This window comes from Meles meles, chromosome 15, assembly GCF_922984935.1.
Source record: "Meles meles chromosome 15, mMelMel3.1 paternal haplotype, whole genome shotgun sequence".
Taxonomy (NCBI): Eukaryota; Metazoa; Chordata; class Mammalia; order Carnivora; family Mustelidae; genus Meles; species Meles meles.
Genome location: NC_060080.1, coordinates 68,329,921 through 68,342,691, shown reverse-complemented (window position 1 = coordinate 68,342,691; position 12,771 = coordinate 68,329,921). Strand labels below are relative to the sequence as shown.

The 12,771-nt window shown below is 38.3% G+C and overlaps 1 protein-coding gene and 1 pseudogene across 4 annotated transcripts in view; one reads left to right on the top strand and one right to left on the bottom strand.

Moving 5' to 3' along the window:
• Window positions 1-12,771, bottom strand: part of PSME4 (proteasome activator subunit 4) — a 115,022-nt gene that overhangs the window by 88,189 nt on the left and 14,062 nt on the right. For all 4 annotated transcript variants that reach the window (XM_045979071.1, XM_045979073.1, XM_045979074.1 and 1 more), the window contains exons 2-3: window positions 6,941-7,081; window positions 6,178-6,294 (exon numbers count right to left, since the gene is read on the bottom strand). In XM_045979071.1, coding sequence (XP_045835027.1) covers window positions 6,178-6,294; window positions 6,941-7,081 — 258 coding nt within the window. The remainder of the gene's footprint in view (window positions 1-6,177; window positions 6,295-6,940; window positions 7,082-12,771) is intronic.
• On the top strand, window positions 3,531-4,346 carry LOC123925706 (annotated as a pseudogene).

Sequence of the window (12,771 nt, the reverse complement as noted above, 5' to 3'; positions counted from 1 at the left end):
ACCAACGGATGAAAGACCTAACTGTGAGATAGGAATTCATCAAAATCCTAGAGGAGAATATAGGCAGCAACCTTTGTGAAATCAGCCACAGCAACTTCTTGCTAGACACATCTCATCTACAAAGGCAAAAATGAACTTTTGGGACTTTATCAAGATAAAAAACTTTTGCACGGTAAAGGAAACAGTTGGCAAAACCAAAAGACAACCGACAGAATGCAAGAAGATACTTGCAAATGACATATCAGATAAAGGGCTACTATCCAAAATCTATAAAAAAAACTCATCAAATGGAACACCCAAAGAATAAATAATCCAATCAAGAAATGGGCAGAAGACATGAACCGAGATTTCTCTAAAGAAGACATCCAGACGGCCAACAGACACATGAAAATATGCTCCACATCACCTGTCATCAGGGAAATACAAATCAAAACCACAATGAGATACCACCTTGCAACATTCAAAATGGCTAAAATTAACAAGTCAGGAAACAACAGATGTGGCCAAGGATATGGAAAAACGGTAACCCTCTTACACTGTTGGTGGGAATACAAGCTGGTGCAGCTGCTCAGGAAACAGTATGGAAGTCCCTCAAAGAGTTGAAAATAGAGCTAAACAGAGCTACCCTATGACATAGCAATTGCACTACTGGATATTTACCCTAAAGTTACAAATGTCGTGATCCAAAGGGGCATATGCACCCCAATGTTTAGAGCAGCAATGTCCACAATAGCCAAACTATGGAAAGAGCCCAGATGCCCACTGACAGAATGGATAAAGATGATGTGATATATACGTATGTAATGGAATACTACTCAACCATCAAAAAGGGGAAATCTTGCTATTTGCAATGATGTGGATGGAACTAGAGGGTATTATGCTAAGCAGAATAAGTCAATCAAAGAAAGATAATTATCATATGATCTCACTCATATGTGGAATTTAAGAAACAAAACAGGGGATCATAGGGGAAGAAAGGAAAAAAAAACAAAATGAAATCAGACAGGGAGACAAACTATAAGAGACTCTTGATTGAAAACAAAGTGACAGTTGTTGGAGGGGAGCTGGGTGGGGGGATGGGGTAACTGGGTGATGGACATTAAGGAGGGCATGTGATGTAATGAGCACTAGGTGTTATATAACACTGATGAATCACTAACCTCTACCTCTGAAACCCATAACAAATATATATATGTTAATAAATTTAATTTAAATTTTAAAAAGACATTATTTATATTTATTTTTGTCACTGAGTGTGGATAAAGTATATAGGTAAATTATATTACTTAAAATTTCATTTGAGAATAACTACTCAATACAAAAGGTGGTGCTGCCTGCTTTAAAACTAGCAAAGATTTCAGCAAAGACACGATGTTTCTTCAAAAGACCAGGAACAGCCATAGTGAGACTTCTAAGGTTTCCATGAGAGCAAGAATGATGGGATGCTTCAGGAAAAGACATGGTAATAAGCAGAGTATCAAGATGCAGGGGAGAACTATAAGCACTGACTGACACTAACAATGATAAGCTCTGACAAAAATTTCCAGGAAAGAAGAAAGCCATAGATACATATTAGCGACCATGCAGGACTTAAAAGGAACCGGCTGCCTTTGTAAAGGTATACCTCAGGGCAGGAAATAAGACGCTTGATTATAAAAAAGCAAGTAAAGGACTTACTTAAGAAGAAATTATTGAAGAAATTGCCTTCTCTCTCCTAGCATTCACCAAAGACTTTCTGAATCAGTCAAAATCAGCCAGGAAAATTTCAAAAAGATAAATTATTGGGGTGCCTGGGTGGCTTAGCGGGTTAAGCCTTTGCTTTCAGCTCAGGTCATGATCTCGGAGTCCTAGGATTGATCCCCGCATCGGGCTCTCTGCTCAGCAGGGATACTGCTTACCCCCGCCCCTGCCTGCCTCTCTGCCTACTTGTAATTTCTCTGTCAAATAAAAAAATAAATAAAATCTTTAAAAAAAAAGATAACTTATTTTGAACATAATTAAAAGGTCCCTGAAATCTAAAGACAGTGATTCCAGTCAAAGCCTAAATGGCCTCATATTTTAAGAAGGCCCAATCAATCTAGTCCATGCCATGTTTCCTCCAGCAGAATTAATACTCAAAAGCTTAATACTCAAAAGCTTTACCACAATACTTTTATGCTAAATTTTGGGTTTTCATAATAAATATTTGTAAAAATATATTTGAAGATGTACCCTTTAGCTCCATGGTGAATTTTGTTCTTTTTATGGTTGAAATGGGTTTCCTTGTTCTAACCCCATAAAATCTTCAGGAAAGAAATGATCTCTTACCACTCTATTTGTGACCACTGTCCAAAAACCAATTAGGAGCTAAATTCAGGATGATCTATAGTCATTTTTTAAAAATTCTTCTCATTTGGGGCACCAGAGTGACTCAGTGGGTTAAGCCTCTGCCTTCGGCGCGGGTCGTGGTCTCAGGGTCCTGGGATGGAGCCCCGTGTCAGGCTCTCTGCTCAGCAGGGAGTCTGCTTCCCTCTCTCTCTGCTTGTCTCTCCACCTACTTGTGATCTCTGTCAATGGATAGATAAAATCTTAAAAAAAAAATTCCTTTTCATTTGTATCTTTCACTATTTACTTATGACCTAAGAATCTTTTGAAGTCTGCCATCCTGCCATCTGCAGTCATTTTCAAAAAATTCAATGGTAAGGGTGTAACAAAGGCCACTGACTTCAGTGAAGCCTGAGAAATGATCAGGATTAAAAGAACTGAACTGAGGAGGCTATAAGAAGTCACGAAATAGGGGCACCTGGGTGGCTCAGTGGGTTAAGCCTCTGCCTTCAGCTCAGGTCATGATCTCAGGGTCCTGGGATCGAGCCCCACATGGGGCTCTCTGCTCAGCGGGGAGCCCGCTTCCCCTTCTCTCTCTGCCTGCCTCTCTGCCCACTTGTGATCTCTCTCTCTGTCAAATAAATAAATAAAATCTTTAAAAAAATTTTTTTAAATAAAAAAATAAAAAAAGAAGTCACGAAATAATGAAAACATGCCTAGAATTGAGACAGAAAAATCACAGAAATAAATCTTAAAGGACTTAATTTATAAAAAAGAAAGAAGAAAATAACACAAGTATATAAAATGGTGCTCTTCAGGGAACAAGTTCATGTGTGTATGACAAAGAACTCTAGGTAATAAAAAAAACAAAACAAAAAAAAAACAACAAAAAAAAAGTACTCTAGGTAATGAGAGGAAAGGTAAATTGAAAAAAATTGTAGAAACTTTCCTAAACATAAACCTCAATCACAAATAGTTTAGGAGATTTTTCTTAGGGGCGCCTGGGTGGATCAGTCAGTTAAGTGTCGGACCCTTGATTTCAACTCAGGTGTTATCTCAGTGTTGTGGGTTCAAGGCCCAAGTTGTAGAGCCTACTTATTAAAAAGAAGAAGATTCTGAGCCCAGCCTGGTGCGGAGCACGGAAGCTCAGGAAGCTCCACAGGTGCTGAGGCATGAGCTGCTGGGCAGCTGGTTCCCTCCCGCTCTCTCCTTCCCCACACATCAGCATGAAAGCCTTTAGTCCGGTGATGCCCATTAGAAAAACGAGTCTTTTAGACCACAGCCAGGTCATCTCCTGGAGCAAAGCCTTGGTGGAGGACACGCTGAGCCTGCTGTACAACATGACTGCTATTCCAAACTCATGGAGCTGGTGCCCAAGCATCCCCAGAACAAGAAGATGAGCAAGATGAAAACCCTGCAACAAGATACCTTGGACCTGCACATTACCCTGGACTTGCACCCCACTGTTGTCAGTCCATTCCACTAGTGACCTGGGCAAAGCCAGGCATCCAGGGCACCACTGACCACCCTAAACATGGGCATCAGCATCCTGTCCTTGCAGGCTTCTGAATTCCGTTCTGAATTAATGTCAAATGACAGCAAAGCGCTCTGTGGCTGAATTACACGGTGTTCATGACTTTCCTTTTCTTTGCAAAACAACAAATCCACAGAATTCGTTCTTTTAAGACACTGAACTACTTATTTTTCCAAGATTTTATGTATTTATTTAGAGAGAGAGGAAGACAGGGAGACCATCTGTGCACACGAGGCGGGGAGCGGCAGAAGGAGAAGCAGACTCATGAGATTACAATGCTGAGATCGTGACCCCAGATGTGGGCAGACGCTTAACCGAATGAGCCACCCAGGCACCCCTGAACTTATTTTTCAACCATTTCACAGTGAGAACAAGTTGAATGGACATTTTTTAAAAATGGAAAGAAAACTAAGACCATCTTCCCCAGGGTATTCTCTGACCTGGACTGTGATATTAGTTATTTATGAAAAAGACTTTTAAATGCCCTTTCTGCAGTTGGAAGATTTTCTTTATATACTATTTTCACCATGGGGAGTGAAAACACTAAAATCCTAAGGAATTTGCCAATTTATTTATTTATTTTATTTTTATTTTATTTTATTATTTTTTTAAGATTTTATTCATTTCTACAGAGAGAGAGAGAGAGATCACAGGCTGAGAGACAGGGGGAAGCAGGCTCCCTGCTGAGCAGAGAGCCCGATGCGGGGCTCGATCCCAGGACCCTGAGATCATGACCTGAGCCGAAGGCAGAGGCTTAACCCACTGAGCCACCCAGGTGCCCCAGGAATTTGCCAATTTAAAGAGACTTTGCCTTTTTTCAAAGGTGGAACATGAATACCAGAAGAATCCAGTGTTCAGTTACTTAAATGAAGTCTTTTGGCCAGAAATGACCCTTTTGATGTAAGCCTAATGAATGCTGTATGTGTGGGGTGGTGGGGGGGGCGCGGTAAAAGCTTGTGATCTCTTTAGAGTTTTCTTGTATAGTAGCAGAGATGTATATTTCTGCATACAAAGAAAGCGTAATCATGTACTTACGCTAGTAAACTTAACCCTTTTATACAAAATAAATCATGTGTTTGCTGAATGGTGAGATGGTGAGTGGTTGTTTTATTTCAGAAGACCAGTGCTTGGGTTTTTTTTTTTTTTTTAAAGATTGTATTTATTTATTTGATAGAGAGAGAGGGATCACAAGTAGGCAAAGAGGCAGGCGGGGGGGTGGGGTGGGGGGGGCGGGGAAGCAGGCTCCCTGCTGAGCAGAGAGCCGGATGTGGGGCTCGATCCCAGAACCCTGAGATCATGACCTGAGCTGAAGGCAGAGGCTTAACCCACTGAGCCACCCAGGTGCCCCTAGTGCTTAGATTTTTATTATACTATGTTATAACTGAACCCAAATAAATACAAGTGCAAATTTATGTAAACTGTATAAGATTATAATAAACATGTCTGAAGTTAAAAAAAAGAAAAAATGGGTTTTGTTTGTTTTTTTTAAGTAGCCCAATGCAAGGCTTGAACCCAAGGCCCTAAGTTCAAAAGTCAGACACTTAACCAGATGAGTCAAAGTTTAAGAGTATTTTAAGACAAATATGCTAAGACTAAAAATTAAGAGCTAGATCACAACTAGATAAAGCCTTGTTAACAGGGAGAAATGATACCATAACTAGATAAAGCCTTGTTAACAGGGAGAAATGATACTTCGCAGTCAAGTCTAAAATCACTATTTACCAAAAAGGACAGATCATCATACCGTACTCTGTAAATTCAGAATACAAAACGTACCAGAATTAGAGATCTGGAAGAGTTAGGATGTACGTAAAAGAAGTTATAATCAGTCAGACATTCATAATCCTAGTATGTCTAAACATTACCTTCTAGTGTGTCTAAACCAAGAAGCCATGCATGTGAATAGCTTGCATTCCATGAACAGTCACTAAAACTAATGCTTCTTTAACTGGGATGTGGGCACCCTCTGGAATATGCCAAGCTCCTCTCCTTGAGGCATTCATTTTACTTGAAGAATTAAAACACATGTGAATATATAATGAAGAACACCAAATGTGTACTACTTTCAATGATAAAATACTAGATTTCAAACAAAAATCTGCTATCTTTGGCCACTATGGTAATGTTAACTGTCAGATATCTTGGTAGGAAATTCTTAAGTGAAATTTCAGGTATAATTTAAAGAGGGCAATAAATTGTTTTAAGAGTCAAGTTTCAAAGAAATGAGCACACTGAAATGTATATTTGCTTATCTCATATACTCCAATTATTTCTCAATTATGACCAAATTCTAAAAGCCCCCAAGTGTTCCCAAAGAAGTACTTTAAAAGGAAACTTACTTAGGAAACCAATTTAATCCCAGATGTTCTGTCTTGGAATATAATATTCTTTCCACCATGTCATAAAGTGGTCTCCAAGGTAACTCCAAATCATCTCTTGAAAGAAGTTCCTTTTTCCTAATTAAAAAAAAAAAAAGAAAGAAAGTAAACATATATGAGTATACTCATGTACAGCTGTTTATATATTACATCTACTACACAGGGAGGACAGTTGTTAAATGCTACTGTCATCCTGGTGGGCCTTGCTTTTCCCTATCCACAGCAACTCACTGGTAGAATGCAGCAGTAGGAAAAATAATGCATCAGATTCTTATTGCTGCTCAAATCTCAAAGAGCACCAGGTAAAAGGGGGATTTAAATTTGTGCCACCATTACTGCCAATGAATTTCCTATTCTCCCATGTTAGCTATGAAGCATTTAATGTTTCCAGCATTGTGCTGGGTACCTAGGAGTAAAGAATAAATGATTCATGACTCCTCTAGGATCTTACCACATATAAAACGGAAGAGAACCAGTTTAAACGAACAACAGGTGATGTATGTTTCCATGTGTGATACAAAACAGAAGGCCTTACAGAGGAGACAGAATTCTAATTAATTAACACATATGGCTTAAACTTATGATAAAATTTTCTGCAACCTTTTTGCAAACTGGCAATTTGGGACTTGGGTCTTCTTACCAAAGAACACTTAGCTTGTGTTGCCTAAAACCTTGAAGAAACAAACCAAAAACTGTTAGGAGAAATCACAGGAAATTTACTTACTTTAACAGGTTGATCAAGAGACGGGCAAATCCCTGCATCATGCTGATTTCCAGTTTTGGAATTGATACCAGCTCATACAATAACTTGATAAAAAGAACATGATCTTCTTTGCTAAATTTTCTCCCATAAAGTCGGATATATCTGCAACAAAAAAGCCAATATAGCCTTTAAAAATAAGTATGGTGATATACCCATATTCATTGCAGCATTATTCATAATAGCCAAAGTGTAAAAGCAACATGGATGTCCATCAACGGATAAATGAATAAACAAAATGCAGTGTGTATTTGTGTATGCATATATATGCATGTGAAATTAGCCAATCACAAAAGACAAATACTGCATGATTCCACTTATATGCAGTATCTAAAATAACCAAACTCACTGAAACAAAAAGTGGAATAGTAGTTGCCAGGGACAAATGGAGGTGGGGCACACAAGGAAACCAGTTATTCAAGGAGTATGGGATTTCAGTAATGTTAAAATGAAAAAGTTCTGAAGATCGTTGTACAACAATGTACATATCGCTAATAATACTGTACATTTAAAAATTGTTAAGAGTAAATTTATGTTTTTGCCACAATAAAAAAAAGTGTATTGTGACACCTTAATTTCAAATGTCCTTGATTTTAAGCATTTTATGTATCTACTCATTATGTAGGAAAAATTATTCTGTTTTAATTAAGACTACCAATATTAATTTAATTAACAAAAGGCTTATAATTATAACTGAATTCTCATCAAGAGTCAATGACCAATTACAATACTGTTGTCTTACTGTTGTTTGGTCTTCACTGTCCTTTGGTAATTAGTCACTCTGAAAGGCGTTTCCCTGCCCCCTTCCTTTTATTAAGCAAGAGCTCATTCAAGAGAATGATCTGTGTATATATAACTCCTAAAACTACTTAAAAACAGCATATCACAATATAAAGAATAAAACAGAACAAAATACAGATATATAAAAGTTTACTGTTTAACCACAGAATCTTTGAAGAAATAATAATGGTTTGCTTAGAATCCTAAAACAATACACCAAGTTACATAACTCATAATACCATGTCTGTGAGTTAACTCATAGTTATAGTAAAATTAAGTTACTATCAAAAATCATATAGTATTTTACCTCAAAGTTGTACACTTCCAGTTTTTTAACTTTAGATAACCAAGGTAATCAAAAGCATCAACTTTAAGTAAAGGAAAAGGTGTCCCAAAAATAATGTCTAATTATAGACTATTTTGAGGATGCCTAAGTAACAAAAACTTAAATAACCAAAAACTTACTTAGAACAAATTAGTGGACACTTAAAAATCATAAATTCCCTTGAGAAATAATCATTTCACAGACAAATATATAAACCAACAGAAAATTAATATTTCTTATATGGTCTTTAGCACTTCCCCAATAGCTAGGATCAAAATGAACACTTAACTTCGAAAATTAGGATATCTAACTGCTTTTCCTTTCCATAAATTCCTCAAAATTCTTGGTCCACTAAAAACATACTTTTTCATTTTCTCACACTGCTGTGTATTTATTTATTCATTCAGCTCTTTTCTGTTGTTTCAAGATACAATCCCACGATTTCACCTTAGTACCCTGTGACCCCACAGTACAGACAACAGAGCAACGAGAGCAAGATACTGCTTTGCTTCCGCCAGTAATCACCATGCAAGTTTCTTAACTACAGTGGGCTGGTAAAGCAAATGGAATAGCGAAGGCAATATATAAAAATCCTAAGCCCAGGGCTACCAGAGGTATTTGAAGATGCTGAATAAATGTGGTATGGCCTCCTGCAGCCTCCCCTCAAGTTCACTCTAAATTCTGAAGTAAAAGAATCATGCTACTTTCAAATGAAAGCAAACTATACTCCTAAAAACTAGACGGAGCAGAGTTCAAAGAGCCATCCTTTGCTTTCAGTGGCTACTTTAGGTCTAGCCAGGACTCGGGATGCCCCTGGGGTTCTGTACTTACTCTCCTCTGTGGCTAGGATACTTCTGGGGGAAAAATGGGGAAACATGGCTCTAAGCCACTGAAATAACTTAGCTACAGTCCATTGCATTTACTGCAGTAGAAAGACAACTACATGCTTAACATTAGGAACACAAAATTCAGAGCCTCAAATTTAGTATTATGAAAGGAAGAGACCAACAGGGGGATTCCTAGAGGAGGTAGAACTGCTGACAAAACTAGAGATGTTAGGGGATTACTCAGAAAGAAACCTATTTTCCCTGTCAACCAGGAAACAGCTCTTGTCAACCAGAAAGTGGTTCTTGTCTCAGCATTTCTCAAAATGCAGTCCAAGAAAAATTTGTTCTGAAGAGCACAAAAAGTACAAGAAGAAAATAATTGTTTTTCATAAAAATTGAGAAATTCAGGGGGCACCTGGGTGGCTCAGTCAGTTAAGCACCTGCTTTTGGCTCAGGTCCCAGGGGGCTGGGATCAGGTCTCACACTGGCTGCCTGCTCAGTGGGGAGCCTGCTTCTCTTTCTCCCTCTCCCTCTGTGTGTTCTCTCTCTCTAGCTTTCACTCAAATAAATAAATAAAATCTTTTTTAAAATTGAGAAATTCTGTTCACAATAAAACACTATTAATAATAAAGTGATAAGCCCAGGGGCTCCTGGGTGGCTCAGTCGGTTCTGTGTCTGCCTTGGGCTCAGGTCATGGTCCCAGGGTCCTGGGATCGAGCCTCACTTAGGGCTTCTTGCTCAGTGGGGAGCCTGCTTCCCTCTCTCCCTCTGCTACTTCCCCTGCTTGTGCTCTCTCTCTCTCTCAAATAAATAAATAAATTCTTAGTGTATGTGCTGCCAAAGCGAGCACTAAATAAAATCTTAAAAAAAAAAATAATGAAAAGCCCAATCCGATATATAGATACAACCACCTGAGAACTCCCCATTACATAAGGATTCCTTCAAATCAGTAAAAGACAAACCATTTAATTTTATTTTTTATTTTATTTTTTTTTTTTAATTTTTTATTTATTTATTTGACAGAGAGAGAGCTCACAAGTAGGCAGAGAGGCAGGCAGAGAGAGAGGAGGAAGCAGGCTCCCCGCGGAGCAGAGAGCCCGATGCGGGGCTCGATCCCAGGACCCTGAGATCATGACCTGAGCCAAAGGCAGTGGCTTAATCCACTGAGCCACCCAGGTGCCCCTAATTTTATTTTTTAAAAGATTTTATTTATTTATTTGACAGACAGAGATCACAAGCAGGCAGAGAGGCAGGCAGAGGCGGGGGGGGGGGGGAGAAGGCTCCCCACTGAGCAGAGAGCCCAATCGGGGGCTCTATCCCAGGGCCCTGGGATGACGACCTGAGCTGAAGGCTTTAACCCACTGAGCCACCCAGGCGCCCCAAAGATGCAAAAGATTCAGGTAGGCATTTCTGAGAAGACAACATACAGATGACTAATAAGCATATGTATGTAAAGATACTCAACAACCTTACTCACCAGTAAAAGCAAATTAAAAACAACAGTAATCTACCACTTCACACCCACCAGACTGGCTAAAACTAAAAAGCCTAATAGTATCTGGTTTGGATGAGAATGTAGAACAACTGGACCTTTCATATGTGAATGTGGGTGTATAAACTCGTATACCCGCTTTGGAAAAAGTGCCTTGATATTACCTAGTAAATGTCTATTAGACTGTTTAAAATGCATATCCCTGAGTTCCATCTTAAATCTAGACCATTAAAATACCAGGAATGTGAAATGCAATAAAATTGTCTAAAAAAAAAAAAAAAGGAAATTAAAAAAAATACTCAGGGTGGAGACTAAGAACCCTCATTTTTCAAGAACTACTCCAGTTGGTTTTCCCGTATATTTATGTTCAAAAATCCTACTTTTGACCATATTAAGAGATAATCTTTTCTTTTTCCAATTAATTTTCACTTCAGGTTTCAGAACTAAAAATTACTATTAGATGTCTCAAATTACTTGAAAACCTTGGTAACAATCATGATTGATCTTTTAAACAGAATATTTCTTAAATTATCCAAAATATACAGATGATGTCATTATGTTCCATCCTCCCCCAGGAGCAAAAAACTATGAAAGGTAATACAAAAGCATTTTTTACCTGTTTCCTTCCTCCTCCCAATCTTATAGTGTATAAATCAAATGCTATAATTTTTAATCTCAAGGAAAGAAAGGCAGTAGCATACCAGGAACAGTAGTTATTTAATAAAGCATGGAATACTGTCAAGGTTTTTTCTACTATACATCCTGAAGATAGTTTACTATTCATTACAAGGAAGTTTAAAGTAATATAAAATTATACATTACTGAAATGAACTAAGAATTAGAGCTTGACGAGAGGCTAAAAATACTGGTTTTCAATACAAGCTTTGTCATTCACCAGTTATTTTTCTTCAAGGCAATCACTGGGTTTCTAAGGTTCTAACTATATCCATCAATCAAGTAAAATTAACATCATTTCAGAACTTTAAGACTATTTGTAATTATAAAACATGTGCAACACTTAGTAATGACATTTAATCTTAAGTAAACACTTTATTTTGGGTAGTCCTAGTCAAAAGACAAAAAAAAAGGAATTTTACCTATAAAATTTAAAAACCAGAATTTAACTATATTCATTTAAAACACTTATAAATTTTTTTGAAAGATTTTATTTATTTGAGAGAGAGAGACCACAAGCGGGGGGGGGGGGGAGCAGAGGGAGAAGCAGGCTCCCCAGTGAGCAGGGAACCCCATACTGCACTCAATCGCTTTTTTTTTTTTTTTAAAGATTTTATTTATTTATTTGACAGAGAGCAGAGAGAGAGAGGTCACAAGTAGACAGAGAGGCAGAGAGAGGGGGAAGCAGGCTCCCTGCTGAGCAGAGAGCCGGATGCGGGGCTCAATCCCAGGACCCTGGGATCATGACCTGAGCTGAAGGCAGAGGCTTTAACCCACTGAGCCACCCAGGCGCCCCTGCACTCAATCGCTTTTAAAAAATTCTACATCTAGGCTTGCCTGGGTGGCTCAGTCAGTTGAGTGGCTGAGCATCTGATTCTGGATTTTGGCTCCGCACTCAGTAGAGAATCTGCTTGAGATCCTCTCCCTCTTCCTCTGCCCCCCTCCCAGCCTTGTTCGTGCTCTCTCTCTCTAATAAATAAATAAATCTTAAGGGAAAACAAGACAACACAAAACAACCCACATCTAGCAGTACGTCCTAAGTAATAACCTAGAAAATCACAGTTATAATGCCAACACACATGTGCAGTAAAATTCTCCTGGGGGAAAAGAAAAGGAAGCTGACGTAAGCGAATAGTTTGTTAAATTGTACTTTATGCCTTTAGATAAAATGTAGTCATTTAAAATTATGGTTTTAAGGAACTTTAGTGGATATGAAATGAAACGTCATATAAAGAAAAAAAGCAGGATACAAGGGGCACCTGGGTGGCTCAGCAGGTTCAGCATCTGCCTTTGTGTCAGGTCATGATCTGGGGGTTCTGGGACCAAAAACCGAGAGCAGGGAGCCTGCTTTTCCCTTTCCCTCTGCCCTGATCGCATTCTCTCTCTCAAATAAATAAAATCTTTCTTGTTGTTTAAGATTTATTTATTTATTTGAGAGAACATGGAAGGAGAGCAATGTGGGGTTCAATCCTAGGACCCTGGGATCATGACCTGAGCTGAAGGCAGACGCTTAACCAACTAAGCCACCCTGGTGCCTCAATAAAATATTTTTTTTAAAAAGCAGGATACAAAACATATATGAATATAACCAGAGAAAAATACATAATCATACATTAAGATTAAAAGATAAAATAAACACCATAACACATTACCTCTATATGTGGTAAAACAGTGATTTTCATGTTCTCCTATATAA